At 54.7% G+C, this 16,056-nt stretch overlaps 2 protein-coding genes across 19 annotated transcripts in view; one reads left to right on the forward strand and one right to left on the reverse strand.

Moving 5' to 3' along the window:
- Positions 1-16,056, reverse strand: part of RAB40B (RAB40B, member RAS oncogene family) — a 300,307-nt gene that overhangs the window by 246,695 nt on the left and 37,556 nt on the right. The gene's annotated exons all lie outside the window — the stretch shown is intronic.
- Positions 1-16,056, forward strand: part of TBCD (tubulin folding cofactor D) — a 188,738-nt gene that overhangs the window by 151,238 nt on the left and 21,444 nt on the right. For 12 of the 18 annotated variants that reach the window (XR_013407532.1, XR_013407530.1, XR_013407533.1 and 9 more), the window contains 5 exons: positions 869-986; positions 3,200-3,260; positions 4,654-4,676; positions 5,702-5,733; positions 15,586-15,648. Coding sequence is in view for 12 of the 18 variants with exons in the window: in XM_077973415.1 (XP_077829541.1) it covers positions 869-986; positions 3,200-3,260; positions 4,654-4,676; positions 5,702-5,733; positions 15,586-15,648 (297 nt within the window). In the remaining 6 variants the exon portion in view is untranslated. Of the gene's footprint in view, positions 1-868; positions 987-3,199; positions 3,261-4,653; positions 4,677-5,666; positions 5,734-15,585; positions 15,649-16,056 lie in introns of all 18 variants that reach the window. The other 6 variants (XR_013407531.1, XM_077973417.1, XM_077973418.1 and 3 more) reach the window with 2 other exon arrangements.

Here is a 16,056-nt window from a genome sequence, read left to right on the forward strand (position 1 = left end):
CTGATGTGACGCCTGTGTTTCACATCCTGTGGGGGCTTGTTAATTCCTAAGGGATCTTTCAGCTTCGTGATCTGTGAACGAGGCGTCCATGTCACGGGTTTAGTGTGGTGCTGCCCTACTTTCCAATGCACAATTAACCCTTGCTGACACTGAGGGGCCCAGCTTTGTCCTCTGTCTGGGTGAAGAGCGTGGACACCCAGGATGGGATTGTGACCTTTTGTAGATTTCTCTGATTCTCAAAAAACCTATCACCCCCAGCCGCCACATCTTAACCTCTCTGATTCTCAGCCCATCGCAAACCTGGCAGCACTTGGGATGGCGAAGGCTCAGGGGGCTTGGTTTCCCCCGCAGGTGTGGCAGAGCCTCCTCCCTCTGTGGCCGCGAGGGTTCTGAGGAGTCTGTGCTTTCTGAGTAAACTCAGAGTAGAGGCACCGCCCCTGGGGCAGCCCTGCCTCCGTCCTGCTCCGCCCCCTCCACCACCCAGGCAGCCAGGCAGAGGCCCTGCCAGGACCAGAGGCCACCCTACACCGACAGGGAAGGCCTGGGGAGTGTGTCCTCCTCTTTTGTGCTGCCTCTCCTGTCTGAGTTACCCACCCCGTCTGGGGCACTTGGGAGCACACAGCAGCCTCTGTCCTGTTACCCTTGGTGTCTCGGAGGCCATCTGCATCACCACGGGTGCCATCCTGGGCACTGGGGTGATGACCCTGAGGGACGCCACTGTTGGTGTGTGAGTGTGGTCGTCCCACAAGCCGTCTGTGTGTGCACGCTGTCACCTGCCCTCCTGGCCCTGTGTGGGTGTCTGTGGACGTCCCACCGGTCATCTGTGTGTACACACTGTCACCTGCCCTCTCGGCCCTGTCTCTTGCAGTCTTCCCGAGGCTGCTGTCCATGACGCTGAGTCCAGACCTACACACGAGGCATGGGTCGATTCTTGCCTGCGCGGAGGTTGCTTACGCCTTGTACAAACTTGCAGCCCAAGAGAACAGGTAGGAAGAGCGGGTCTCGAGGAGACACAGGGCTCCGTTCCTGATCCCCTTGCCGTATAATTACAGTGCTTTCCACTTCGGGGCTATCTCATCCCTTCTAATTTTTGTTTATTTGCACCAGTGGCACAGTTGTTAGGCCCCAGGTTGTACTGACGGAGCGTGTAAGTGGCCCTCTCCTGACGGTTGTGCCGGGGTGGACCACCCACCTCTCTTCAGCGGGGTGTGTCACCCAGATGGGTCGGGCGTCTCCCCCCAGTCACCCTGCCCCTCCTGCCTCCTTGTGCACCTCCTGGTCTCAGAGGTGACGAGTGAGGTCATAACAGCAAAGGTCCTTTTTCCGAGATGGCATCAAGCGACTTGCATGTTCAGTGTCCTTTCTTCATCACGTCTGATAGTTTAAAATGCCAGAGAACATGCACTTTTCTTTTGAATTTTTCAGTTGGCTATGTTTGTACAAATAGTAATAAAGCATGAAAAATACGGGGTCGCTGGGAAGTTGTGTGCAGGAGGCTGTAAGGCATTGACTGTCTTACGTTTCTTCCCGGTTGACTCTTCCTCAAAAGTAAAAACTCCCAGACTTACCATAGTGATGGTGACCTGGTTCTCGGACTCCAGTTTGAGAAACGATTTTAAGTTATGCCCTGTGCAGTGAGACAGTTCCTGGCAACGGATTGAGAGCAGGGTATGGGCCCACCTCCCGCCCCAGCCTGAGGGAGCTCTGGTCAGTCCCGAGCTCAGATGCACAGTGCGACTCCTTCAGGGACGCTCGCTCGCTCGTGTGGGTGTGGCCGATGCCCGTGCAAGACCTGGCCTTGATGGCGCTGCTCTGTGGTGGAGGAAGAAGGCGCATGGAGTGGGGTCTGGGGAGAACCAGGCAGGAGCTCCCAGGGTCCTCCAGTTGGGTCCCACAGAGCCTGTGACATTCCCCCAGCAGTGAAATGTGACCTCACCTGTGAGGTGTCTATCAGGGAAGCACGTTTGAGCCTCAGTGCCTAGGCCAGCCTGGGGTCTGGCTATGTGGGCACCTCCACCTGGCACAAAACAAAATTCCAGACCCCCAGGAGGAAAGCAGGTGACCGGAGTAAAGCACACGGTTTGTGCACATTGAGCCAGCGAGGGGGCCTCATCCGGCAGGGCTTGGTGGGAACCCTGCTGGCATCCAGGCCCCCAGATGCCAGCCCAGGGCCGATCTCGCCAGGGGCCTTCCCTCGGATGGCAGTGGACATGAGCTCTCGTCTCAGCCTCACCTGGACTTCTCTGTTTTCCAAGATGGTCACATTGGCAGGGGTCACAGCTTTAAGGGAATGTCCCAACATCCTCTTCCTTTGACCAGGCACTGCTTCATCTAAAGTCACAAATGGGCCGGGCTCGGTGGCTCACGCCTGTAATCCAGCTCTTTAGGAGGTGGAGGTGGGGGATTGTTTGGGCCCAGGAGTTTGAGACCAGCCTGGGCAGCACAGTGAGACCCCATCTCTAAAATGAAATAAATACAATAAAATAAAACAATGCAATATAAAACAATATAATAGAATAAAAAAATAATCAGAGGTATGCCCTGCAGAGGTCTCTGGGACCCACCAGGACCTGAACAAGAGGAGACTTTGCTGAGCCCATGCTCCTCCGGGTGTACCTGGGGTTGGGGTCTTGGGGGGTGTGACCTCAGCTCCTCCGGGTGTACCTGGGGTTGGGGTCTTGGGGGTTGTGACCTCAGCTTCTCTGAGTGTACCCGGGGTTGGGGTCTTGGGGGGTGTGACCTCAGCTTCTCCGGGTGTACCCGGGGTTGGGGTCTTGGGGGTTGTGACCTCAGCTTCTCTGGGTGTACCTGGGGTTGGGGTCTTGGGGGGTGTGACCTCAGCTTCTCTGAGTGTACCCGGGGTTGGGGTCTTGGGGGTTGTGACCTCAGCTTCTCTGGGTGTACCTGGGGTTGGGGTCTTGGGGGGTGTGACCTCAGCTTCTCTGAGTGTACCCGGGGTTGGGGTCTTGGGGGTTGTGACCTCAGCTTCTCTGGGTGTACCTGGGGTTGGGGTCTTGGGGGGTGTGACCTCAGCTTCTCCGGGTGTACCCGGGGTTGGGGTCTTGGGGGGTGTGACCTCAGCTTCTCCGGGTGTACCCGGGGTTGGGGTCTTGGGGGGTGTGACCTCAGCTTCTCTGAGTGTACCCGGGGTTGGGGTCTTGGGGAGTGTGGCCTCAACTCGCTGTTTGACCTTCTGCAGGCCCGTCACGGACCATCTGGACGAGCAGGCAGTGCAGGGCCTGAAGCAGATTCACCAGCAGGTTTGTGTGCAGCCTCTGGGTGTGCCCCTGGGGAGGCATCACAGGGCCTCCCACCCTTCCCAGGCAGGGTTTGCAGTCCTGGTGGCCACTGTGCTCCATCAGTCCTGGGCTCAGTGGTGGAACCTGGGTGTGATCGCTCTGGGAACAGGCTCTACGCTGGTGTCACGCTTGTGAACAGCCACCTTGGGGGGTTGCCCTGGGAGAAAAGACTCCTGGGAAATGAGTGCACGTAGCCAACGTGTCCTCGGTCTCTGAGGACGGCATATGAAGCCAGTGCAGTCAGTGGAGGTTTCAGCTGTAGCTGGAGTGCGGTTTCCCTCGGGGCGCCCGGCTCGGTCCCAGGATGGAGCGCGCAGCCAACTGTGGGTGGGGGTAGTGGGCCCCGTGCTCTCGTGGAGCTGGGCACACAGAACAAGCACAAAACCTCTAGTTTCCAGCCGTGCAGCTGCAACTGGGGTCTGGCGTCTCCTGAAAGTAAACCAGAATTTTGTGTGTGCATTTCTCTGGGGAGATGATGTGTTCATCTTTCTGGGCTTTTAGAGAGTCTCAAAGGCTTCTGTGACCCAGAGGTAAAGTATGAACTATGGATCTTGGTGTTACAGGAGAATATAAAAATTATTCACAAGGGATTACATGGTTTACTGTCTGTTGTTCCAGATAGCTTTATATTCTTTAAGATTCACCTCTTGGATTCTTATCCTATTTTTGCCATTAACTTGCTTTATGATTTTGGCAAAGCCACTTTGCTTACATTTTTCACTTTTAAGGTAGTGTCTGTCCTCCCTCTCTGACTGAGACAAGCATGGCTGCAGAGTGCAGACGGGGAGGTGGCCCCGGGCAGCCGCCATGAATGTGGTCTCCCCACTGAGGCTGAGCCATGGCTCCCTTTTCTTGTAAAATATAGGCCGACCTCCTTGAGTTTTTGTGAGTTAAATAATATATTTTAAAGAGTTTAGGAGAATATTTGGCACAGTGTGAGTGTTCAGTAAATTTTAGTAGTAGTGCTCATCACCGTGTGGCTTTTTAGCTCTTTTAAAGAAAAAGAAACCTCAGCATCCTGTTGGGCACAATCACTTCCCTGCCCGAGGGCTGCCTCGGTGAGTTCTGTCGGTCCCTGGGACCAGAACACAGGTGGCTCCAGCTCCCTGTCTGGCCACCCTCCCCTTGCTCCGTGCCTCAGTTTCCCCTTCAAGGGAGCGCTGGGCCTGTCTGGAGGTTAAATGAGGCCATCTGCGTCAGTAGGTGGGCCTCCATCCCCAGCCCCCTAGGTGGCTCTCCTGGCTGGCACGGCGTCTTCTGCCGTTTTCTCTTTGTTCTTATTTTTGACAATTATTAATGTATATGTATTATTTTAAAATTTAAATTATTAAATAACTTTGTTTTTTATTTTCAGCTCTATGATCGTCAGTTATACAGGTGAGCTTTACAAAACCAAAGTTCTTATATCTGTGTCCTAATGAAGAGCTGTGTGTCAGGAGCAGGCGGGACGGATGTGTTCGCTCCCCGCACTGCCTGTGTGTGTGTGGGTTGAGCGGCTGTCACTCGGCCCACTGACGGAGGTGTGTAAGGGCCTGACCTGGTTGTGTGTGGGTTGAGCAGGTGTCACCTGGCCCACTGTTGGAGGTGGGTGAGGGTCTGACCTGGACCCAGCCGGCTGTCAGAGATGTGTGAGGGTCTGACCTGGTTGTGTGTGGGTTGAGCGGGGGTCACCCGGCCCACTGTTGGAGGTGTATGAGGGTCTGACCTGGTTGTGTGTGGGTTGAGCGGGGGTCACCCGGCCCACTGTTGGAGGTGGGTGAGGGTCTGACCTGGACCCTGCCGGCTGTCAGAGATGTGTGAGGGTCTGACCTGGTTGTGTGTGGGTTGAGCGGGTCTCACCCGGCCCACTGTTGGAGGTGTATGAGGGTCTGACCTGGTTGTGTGTGGGTTGAGCGGGGGTTACCCGGCCCACTGTTGGAGGTGTGTGAGGGTCTGACCTGGTTGTGTGTGGGTTAACCAGGGGTCACCCGGCCCGCTGTTGGAGGGCAGGCATCCTAGACGGGCAGAGCAGCCCGGAGCCCCGCCTGGCTTCACTTGTGGTAGAACCGCAGCGCGCTGCTTCTCTAGGTTGGATGGGGCTCTTTCTGGCGTCTGAGATTGCTTTTGTAAAGTAAGAACTGAGCACTGCTTGGAGTTACCTCTGTGATGGGATACCCATCGGGACTCTAATGTCCAGGAAAAATAAAAAATTAGCATGACCCAGCTAGGATGGGAGGCCTCCGGAAGATGGCTGTACCATGTTTTTTACTTTTTTCATGAAAGGTCACTCATGCTCAGTAACACATTCAACTAGTTCTCATTGTAGTGCTTTTTGGAGCCCGAGGTTACACCGGCAAGCATCTTTCATGGTGTTTTGTACATCAGGAGGTTCTTCTAATTCTGATGTTTTCATTCCTTTTCAGGGGTCTGGGAGGAGAGCTCATGAGACAAGCAGGTAGGTCTGAAGGCTGAAGGCTGCAGCAAAGGGCTGCCCCCTCGATGAGGGAGGCGTGCTCCTGGGTGCGGGGCGGCCCGTTGGCCTGCCAGGGTGCAGGGCTGGGTGTGTCTCTTCTGTGGAGGCGGCAGCTGTGGGGTGCCTGGTTTGCCCAGCGGTGCCTATAAGAGAGAGACTGAGAGATGGAGATTGAGAGAACGAGAGGAAGTGTGAGCTGGGAGGGGTTGCACCCCGGAGCCACTGGTTCTGGAAATTTCTCAGGAAGCAGAGGCAGCTGGGGCAGTGGGGCCAGTGCTCACCTGTGGACCCAGTGGTCATTGCAGATCCCTCCAAGCACGGCCCCATGGTGGACAGAGCAGCCCCGGGCCTGCCCTGGTGGACTGAGCAGTGCAGGGACCCAGAGCTGTTTTGGGTGAGCACAGGAAGCTCAGGTGGGCGCAAGAGGAAAGCTGAGCAGAGGCGAAGCTCCTTACACGCCCGAGTCCAGGCGGACGTCTGCGCCCGATTCCCAAGCTTCTGATACCTGCCGGGGGTTAGCACAGTCGGGCAGTGCCTCGTTTCTCTTTGCTGATTCTTTCTGGTGTGTGAGGAGGGAAGCGTAGAACACATTTTAGATCCACAGAGTATTAAAGTGAAAGCCTGATTGCATTTCCCTAGACATTCCCAATGGCAGCAGCCAACCTCTAGGGTCCAGGGAGCCGGATCCCCCCGACACAGCTCCCAGGGCCCTGCCGTTGCGAACGGCCCAGCCCACGCCACCCTTAGCCCCCCGCTGTGAGACTGTGAGTGTGAGTGTGAGTGTGAGTGTGGAGGCACAGCTGGTGAGGAAGCTTAGAAAAATTGCTGTTGTGTGCAGACTTTTGCTGAGGTCTGTGTGGTCCGAGCAGAGGAGAGCAGGCTGGGTTTGGGGAGCCCAGGGCCGGATGTCAGGGCTGTACCCGCCTCTTGTGCTTTCTGTCCACACCTCCCAGCCCTGACCTGATGGGGACCTGCCCGAGGCCTGCAGCCGTCTACCTCCAGCCAGGCCGGCGGGGCTTCTGTGCTGAGAGCAGCCAGCTGGCATTTCTGCTGGTGTCAGCTCAGTGTTCTCGTGGGTTTGATGGATGTCACGGGAAAGTCAATCCTGGAAACCTGAGCCAGTTTCTGTCAGCTGACGTCGGAGGCTTGGGACTGCCGGTTCTGCAGGTGGTCCCTGCTGGCTAAGACCGGCGTGTCATGTTTTGCGTGTAGACGTGGTCACTGTCCCTCAGATGCATCCAGAGCACGTGGTGCAGGGCTGTCACCTTTCCGACATACCCATGGGTGCCCGGAGTTGCCTCCTTAGTGGGGTCGAAACCATCCCCCACGTATCGTGGACAGCTGGTGACCTGTAAAAAGCTATTTCTGGATCTAGGAGCTTGGCTTGGGATGGGGTGGGGTGGGGTGCCGGGTGCTCTCAGAGGGGTTCAGTGTCCCCCAGTTCCCACCCACAACACGGATCATGCCCTGGAGATGGCAGTTGGAGGCAGTCCACGACCTTCACGCAGCCTCCACGCGGCCCCCACGCGGCCTCCACGCGACCTCCACGTGCTCCCTGTGTGCTGTGGGGTGTGCTTTTAGGGTCGCCCTTGGTGTTTGAGCAGTAAGTCTGCACAGGAGCCCCTGCCCACCATGAGTTGGGGAGTTAAAGGGTTCCGAATCCCTTTGGCCGGCGACGGAGTTAAAGGCGTTCTGAGTCCCCATGGCCGGCGGTGACAGAGTTGAAGGCGTTCCCCGTCCCCGTGGCCCCCGACGCAGTTGAAGGCGTTCCCAGTCCCCGTGGCCCCCGACGCAGTTGAAGGCGTTCCCGGTCCCCGTGGCCCCCGACGCAGTTGAAGGCGTTCCCGGTCCCCGTGGCCCCCGACGCAGTTGAAGGCGTTCCCGGTCCCCGTGGCCCCCGACGCAGTTGAAGGCGTTCCCAGTCGCCGTGGCCCCCCACGCAGTTGAAGGCGTTCCCAGTCCCCGTGGCCCCCCACGCAGTTGAAGGCGTTCCCAGTCCCCGTGGCCCCCCACGCAGTTGAAGGTGTTCCCAGTCCCTGTGGCCAGCGGAGACAGAGTTAAAGGTGTTCCCAGTCCCTGTGGCCAGTGGCGACAGAGTTAAAGGTGTTCCCAGTCCCTGTGGCCAGTGGCGACAGTCGAATGTGTTCCGAGTCCCCGTGGCTGGTGACGCCCTCCTGGCTGCATTTCCTTCACCCCCCTGCTCTGTGAGGCGGGCCCACGGGGAGGTGCTGCTCTGTCATCTGCTCTTCTTGAATGTGTGGTCAGGGCAGCTGCGTTGATGGCCCCGAGGCTGCAGAGTCACCGCCCCTCAGGGGTTCTGCTGGGTGCTGGCTGCTGTTGGCCGCAGGGCGCTGTTGGCCTGTGCATTGCTGCCACCTACCCACGATGGGCAGAATTGTCACAAGCTCAGAAGGAAACCACGGAAAAGCCGCAGGTCCCGGAGCCTCCGTGTGGTCGTCGCGGGCAGCTTTCCACGCCACATGCCCGCCTGGGCTGAGGCTGCGTTTGCACGTAGCCAGGAGAGGAGGGAGTTGTGGGTTCTAGTTGGGCTTTTTGATGATGGTATTTGGAAAGACGTGATACAAAGTAGCCACTCTGTCCTGTCCCTTCCTCACCCACCACACCCACTGCTCCCTGCTGGCAGGCCTTGCAGGCTGCCTGAGTAACCGAGCAACCGTGGAACATAAACACTGATGTGCTTTGTCCGGGTTTTTAAAAGGCGCCGTTACCACGGTTTTGGTGTGTGACGTCTTCACGCCATCCGGGTTCTCGGTGCTCTGAAGGGTGGCGGTGGGCTGTGGTCAGTTGTTGGGGGTGCTGGGTGCAGGGTGGTGTCTGTCTGCCTCTCTCCATCCCCAGCTCCAGCTTTCCCCCCGTGCTCTGCTCTGGGGCACGTGTGCCGTTGGGGTGCATCCCTCAGGGTTCACTGCGGGGCATGGATTGCTCGGGGGCATCGTGGAGGACGGCGTCTTTGTGGGAGGCATCCCTGCTCTGGACCCGCTGCCAACCTCCAGCTGTGTCTGCACCATGAGTGTGTTTGCTGGAGTCCGCGTTTGCACTCCCTTACACCGCTGAGTGCAAACTCACTCCTGCAAATGTGGCCTCGCACGGTGGTGGGCGTGTCCTCCGGAAAGCTGCCCACGCCCTCCCTGGGGGCCCCTTTGCTGCCTGCACTCCCCAGCCGTGGCCACAGCTCCCCGCAGCTGGCCCTCCTCGTGCGGCTTCTTCCCCTCCAGGGCCGTTGCTGGCCCCAAGAGAGTCTGTGGCCTGCAGGCTCTGAAGCCAGCTGCGTCCCTGGTGACCCTGACTGAGCCTTGGTGTCACCTCAGGGTTTTTTCTCCTCCTCGTTCAGTTTTTTTTTTTTTTTTGAGACGGAGTCTCACGCTGTTGCCCAGGCTGGAGTGCAGTGGCGCGATCTCGGCTCACTGCAAGCTCCGCCTCCCGCGTTCCCGCCATTCTCCTGCCTCAGCCTCCTGAGTAGCTGGGACTACAGGCGCCCGCCACCGCACCCGGCTAATTTTTTGTATTTTTAGTAGAGACGGGGTTTCACTGTGGTCTCGATCTCCTGACCTTGTGATCCGCCCGCCTCGGCCTCCCAAAGTGCTGGGATTACAGGCTTGAGCCACCGCGCCCGGCCTCCTCGTTCAGTTTTACTCTTCATAGGAAGTTTCCCTTTCAGCTTTCAAACAGGCATAGTTCAGAAAGTGAAATCGTTCTGCATAGCGTCTGTGGTCTTGGCCCCGCATCTCCCAGTCCCACGTTTTTATTTTTCCAAAAGCAACCCTTTCAGTTTTTTAGCTGTCTGTTTTCCTTGCTTCTATATTTCTGAGTTCTGTGTGTACAGAGCTGTTTCCTGATATCCTTAGTTTTAGATGTGTTCTTTCAAGTGAGACAAGACTCGAAGCTTTTGTCGGGGTGAGAGATCTGTGGGTTCATGGGCTACATGTGGGAGACGGGGAGGGGCTGCTGGTCACTTTCTCACCCAGGCCAGATGATGGCACCCTTGCACCTGAGGACGCTGGCGCGTCGGTGACATGCCGCCCGCAGGAGCGCCAGTGCACCCCGGCCGCAGGTACCCTGGAGGTGTTGAACCACGATTTCTTCAGATGTTTTTTGCACATTTTGTGGGAAAAGTGGCTCAACCCTTGGGAGTTGTCCGAGTCCCCTTTGTTCCCATATCGAAGACATGTCGTACAGGTTGGCCTTTGTCATGAATATTCACATGAGAGGGGATGAGCATCCTGGGTGTCTTCAGTGTGGCCGGAACTGAGCTGCTTCCCCCGGTGCCAGGAGGACACATCTTAGACTCAGTGCCTCTTGCATTTCATGCTTTAGGATCAAAGGAAAGAAACAGGAGCTCTGTTTAGTAAAGCGGAGGTGAAGGAGGGGAGCTCTGTTTAGTAAAGCGGAGGTGAAGGAGGGGTCCATCAGTCAGGGTGGGCTGCGTTTTGCTCTTGAAACAATCCCCAAGTTTCAGTGTCTTAAAACCACAGGTGTTTTTTTATTCTGCTCACATGTGGATCACTGAGGGTGGGGGCCGGGAGGAAGAGGGTCATCTGGCTCTCGCAGCCTCGCACCAGAGGCGTCAGGAGAACCAGGAAAAGTTCTGTCCTCTCATGCCGAAGACAGGAGGGAAACCAGAGGCATCGGTGAGCCTCGAGTTGGCCACGGGTGTGTGGAGGATCGTGACTTAGCAAGCCGGGCTACGCTGTTTTTTTTTTGTTTTTTTTTTTTTGAGATGGAGTCTCGCTCTGTCACCCAGGCTGGAGTGCAGTGGCCAGATCTCAGCTCACTGCAAGCTCCGCCTCCCGGGTTCCCGCCATTCTCCTGCCTCAGCCTCCCGAGTAGCTGGGACCACAGGCGCCGCCACCTCGCCCGGCTAATTTTTTGTGTTTTTAGTAGAGACGGGGTTTCGCCGTGTTAGCCAGGATGGTCTCCATCTCCTGACCTAGTGATCCGCCCGTCTCGGCCTCCCAAAGTGCTGGGATTACAGGCTTGAGCCACCGCGCCCGGCCCGGGCTACGCTGTTAATGGACTTCTTGCTGTGGGGGTGAGGGCTCCGTGCTCCATCCCAGATGTCCTGAACACACCTGCCACCTCCCCTGTCCTCTCAGCAGAGACGTCACCGGTGCTGTCGTGGCTTCGCTTTTACTTCTGTCTCAAATCACACAGGACGTTGTGCTGTTTTACGTAGTCGGAGTTCATTCGGATTTACATGTACAGACACCCTGTTCTCTTGTTCCATGGGAGTTCACTGGGATTTACCCACACAGACACCTGCTGCTTCTCCTTGTTCTGTCCTGCATTTCTCACCTTCTACGAAGACCATTTTCACTTTGCTAGTGTTTTCCGTAGTGTGTGTCTGCTGGTGGCACCCACTTGTTTGTTTATCCCAAAATGGCTTTTTTCCACTTTTTTTTTTTTTGAGACAGAGTTTCATTCACTCTTTATTGCCCAGGCTGGAGTGCAGTGGTGCGATCTCGGCTCACTGCAACTTCCATCTCCCAGGTTCAAGCGATTCTCCTCCCTCAGCTTCCCAAGTAGCTGGGACTACAGGCACGCACCACCACACCCGGCCAATTTTGTATTTTTAGTAGAGATGGGGTTCACCATGTTGGCCAGGCTGGTCTCGAACTCCCGACCTCAGGTGATCCACCCGCGAGGCCTCCCAGAGAGCTTTTTTTTTTTTTCTTTTTTCACTTTGATTCTTAAAGGTATTGTTGCTAAGAATGAAACTTTGCATTTCTTCATTTGCTTGTGTTTTGGCGCTTTAAAAATAATAGTCTCTTGTCTTCTGGAGAACTTAGCCGCCAGTCTACTTGTTACTTTATCGGAGACAATCTTTTAAGTTTCCCCGGCTTTTTTTGAGATTTTATCTTTATTTGGTTTTCAGCACTTTTACTGTGATATTCCTAGAACAAGTTCCCTTTGTGTTTATCTGACTTGGGGCTCTAGGGTTCATACTTGTTCCATAATCTGTATTTTCTGTCGATGTTTTGTTTGCTTTAAAAAAATTCCTAGCCATGATCTCTTTGAACATTGCTCACTGGCCTCTCCTCTCCTTTTAGGACTCATTACCCACTTCTCATCTGGATCTCACTGCACTTAATTCTTTACGCCTCTTACCTCTCTTCTCTGGTTTTGTCTGATTCAGTTTGGACATTTTTTTTTCTTTTTTTTTTTTTGAGTTGGAGTCTCGCTCTATCACCCAGGCTGGAGTGCAGTGGCACAATCTCAGCTCACTGCAACCTCCACCTTCCGGGATTAAGCGATTCTCCTGCCTCAGCCTCCCGAGTAGCTGGGACTACAGGCATGTGCCACCTTACCCGGCTAATTTTTGTATTTTTTGTAGAGATGCGGTTTCACCACATTGGCCAGGTTGGTCTTGATCTCTTGACCTTGTGATCCACTCACCTTGGCCTCCCAAAGTGCTGGGATTACAGGAACATTTTCTTTGACTTAAATTTCATTGTCACAAATTCTTTCAGGTGTGCCATATCTGCCATTAAACGCATCCTTGAATTCTTTTTTACTTCTCAGAACTTGTATTAATTTTTTATAGTTTGCATATTCTTCTTAGTTTTCATTTTTTTCACGTCCTGGAACATATTAAGCATGGTTTAAAGTCTTTGTTTAATGTCATCACCTGGAGCCTCCGTGGCTGTTTCTGAAGGATGGCGTATCATACACGAAAAGCATCTCCACCAAGCCACAGGAACAAAACATTACAGAAATGCTTTGAGGCCTGGAATGTTCTCCTCTCCCAGAGAGACTTGACGTTTGCCCTTGACGGGAGGTGGATGCTTGCTGTCGGGGTCACCTCTGTCGGGTTTCAGGATGTGAGAGGGGTCAGTGCTGGGCTGGCCCACGTTTCACACCTGTTTCTAGGTGTGGTCCTCCGGGTTCAGAACCGCGGCGAGGGCTTTCCCGGTTCTCCCTTGGTCGTCCTGGAGTCCCGTCTTCCCGCTAGCTGGGGACGCTCCTGAATGCACTGTTGGGGGTTTCTGGTTTTTGTGGTGCCCCCTGGAGTCAGCCGTGAGCCGGGGAGAGTTGGCCCCGCCGCGCCGTCCCCGTCAGGGCCTCGTGAGCTCTCTGGTGACTGCAGGCACTTCCTGTGTGCTTTCATTTTGTCTGGCTTTTAAAAATGTCTTAGTGGAGGGTTGGTCTGCATTATCCAGTCTGTTTTTAAAAAATATTCTTCACTTTGAAATAATTACAGACTTACAGGAAGTTATGAGATTAGTAATAGAGCCTAGCTGTGCTTCCCACGCTTCCCCTGCGGTGACTCCGGGTTCGGCCTCACAGTGTTGGAGCCAGGACCGTGTGTTGAGGCACTGCCTCTTAACTGGACTGCAGGCCTTTGCAGTTTTGCGGCTTCATGTGTGTGTGGAGTGGGCATGTGTGTCTAGTTTTGTGCAGATTGATGCACAATCTGTAGCTTTCTGTAACGAACTCCACACTCAATCAGAAACCTGCGTCCTTCCCACAGAGACAGCCCCTGCCCTTTGCATTCTCACCCCCCTGCCGCCCTTCTAGAATATGCCATGATCGACTCATATGGTCGTGGCATTTTCTGTGAGCGTGGTGCCCTGAGACCCCATCGAGCTGTCCGTGTGTTCACAGTTTGTGCCTTCCTAGCCCACGGTTGGGTTTTACCAGAGTGCCTTCAACCAGGACTCAGTAAAGTACACCGGGACTATTTCTGTCTGTTGCTGTTGTGAATAAGTTGCCAGGAATATTCATGTGCGAGACGTTGTGTGTACAAACCTTTTCATTTCTACTGCTGAGTCCTGTGTGCCGTTTCCTGAGAGGCTGACGCACTGCTTCATTCCACCGCTGAGCCCTGGCCACAATTTTTTAACTTGATTATAAAATACATTTAAAGTTCACATGCAGGGTGCATCCCCAAGAAAATTATTTTAAAAACTAGTTAGGACTTTGGTTTCCCAGTCTTTAAAACACATGAGAGCAGTACTCTGTTCAGAGCTGAAAGGATTCGCACTGTGACAGAGGCGTGTCTGGTTTTGGTGGAAAGGGGAGTGCACTGGGTGAGTGATGGTGTTAACAGGTGCCACGTGGAAGGAGGTAAAATCGTATCTAAAACTAAGTGTGAGAGTAACTAAAAACTTACGCATACAAACTACAATCATCGAAATCCTCAAAGACATTTTAGGAGACATTGTAGGACAGTGTCAGTCTCTGAAGAAGACTTCTTAGTTTAGAAATTTTCAAATCTGCACAGAAGTAAAGGGAAATAGTTTACGGGGCCCAGAGTCTCGCCCAGCATCCCTGAGCACAGACCCTTGTGTTGTTTTCCCAGCGCTTCCTTTCTCCTCCCTTCCCCCGAGTTTAAAGCAGACCCTGAATGTCAGGTCCCAGCAAGCCCTCGCAGGGGTTTTCTAACGGTGGTAAGAACTGGTTTTCTAGCTTTTTTTTTGTTTCTTTTTGTTTCCCCTCTTGGCATGTAATCCCCAGTTAACAGATTTTGGAATAATAATTCCACAAGGAGATAATTTTGTTGGGCCTTATACTGAAGAACAGACCATGGATAGGTTGGTAGGGAAAACAGAGATTCGGAGTAAATGTCTGACCACAGTCGAAAGGTAAAAAGTTAATTACTGTACAGCGACTTGTAAAATTGCCTGTGACGAGGTGAGGGTCCAGTGGGAAATGGGGCAGAGCAGACGTGTGGCATTTCATGCAGGAGAGGAGCAGACCCACACGGCCGCGGACGGTGAGGGTGCCCGGCCTCACCTTGCAGGCAGGGAAGTGCCAGGTTACTTCACGTCGAGAGGACCATTTTCCTCTTTTCCAGTTGGCTGCGGCTGGCGCTGAAGAATCCTGGTGCTGAAAGACGCAGAGCAGGGTCTCTGGTGGAACAGGAGTTGTCCGGTCTGTTCAGTTTGCTGAGTGGCAGTATCTGTGACGACGGGAAGTGTGTGCGCAGGGAGGACAGGCCAGGTGGACAGACGGCCTCTGCGTCTGTAGCACGGACAGGCCTCCTTGTTCACCGTGACAAAAAATGGAAGGAGAGTTTAGTCCCTCAGGAGAAATAGTAAATACCATGAAAAAGCGTGCAGGAGACGTCCGTGAGCGGGTTCCGTTGTCAGGTAGAAACGGTGGGAGCCAGAGCAGTGCGCGGCCGTGGGAGCTGCTGATTCTATTCAGTTGTCTCTGTCTCGTGCGTCCCGGCCCCTTGGTGGCTGGTCAGGGTCACGTTTCTGGTCATGGAGAGAGTGAGTGACGAGCTATGTGGGGAAGTGAGGCATGGCCTGCGGTCTGGAGCAGTGTGGGTGATGGCTGTCTGTCGCTTGGGTCCTGAGTGACAGGTCCAAGAGCAGAAGCCTCCTTACAGGGACGTCTGCAGCTCCCTGACAGGCCGGCCCAGCTTCTCTGAAGTGCGTGTGGGCCTGGCCGCGTGGCCGGGTCTGCGGCACTTTCTTCAGGCTGCTCAGCGGAGAAGGCGTTCTGGGCTTCTCATGGTGGTTCTGAAATGGTTCTGGGCTTCTCATGGTGGTTCTGGAAGGGCTCTGGGCTTCTCATGGTGGTTCTGAAAGGGCTCTGGGCTTCTCATGGTGGTTCTGAAAGGGCTCTGGGCTTCTCATGGTGGTTCTGAAAGGGCTCTGGGCTTCTCATGGTGGTTCTGAAAGGGCTCTGGGCTTCTCATGGTGGTTCTGAAAGGGCTCGGGGATGTTTCCAGCCCTGGCAGCAGGGCAGGTTGGGTGGGCGGGGGGCAGGAGCTGGCCACACACAGCTCAGAATGTGGCCAGGGCAAGGCGCCGTGGCAGGAGCTTTTGGAAAACTAACATTGTGTCTGTCCTTTTTCCCCCCCAGTGTGCGTTTTAATAGAAAAGTTGTCACTTTCCAAAATGCCCTTTCAAGGTGACACCATAATTGGTAAGTGCTTTTGTTTTTAATAGCATTTGCTTCCAGAATGACTTCAAGTTAAAAGGTAAAAATGAACCTGTTGGGATGGGGGTGATAAAGGATTATAGCTTAAAGGTTCACGACATTATTAATTGGATATGTTGCCTTGAAGTTGCTACAAGAGTCTGCTTGAATAATGGGTGCCTTACACCCTCTTCACCATACACAGGAGGGCCCTTCCCCGCCACCACCTCAGTGCCCCCATCTCCTCGCTGCCATGCCCGGTGCCTGGGTCTCTGTGTCAGTTCTCCCAGGCAGACAGTCGGGAGATGCAGCGACCCAGGCCCTCGTGGAGCTGGAGAGTGCTGGCTGCTGGCACCACGGACCCTGCGGGCAGAGTGCCTGCGGCCCCTCAGCAGCCCCCACACGGGGCCACCA

Source organism: Macaca mulatta, chromosome 16 (assembly GCF_049350105.2).
Source record: "Macaca mulatta isolate MMU2019108-1 chromosome 16, T2T-MMU8v2.0, whole genome shotgun sequence".
Classification (NCBI taxonomy): Eukaryota; Metazoa; Chordata; class Mammalia; order Primates; family Cercopithecidae; genus Macaca; species Macaca mulatta.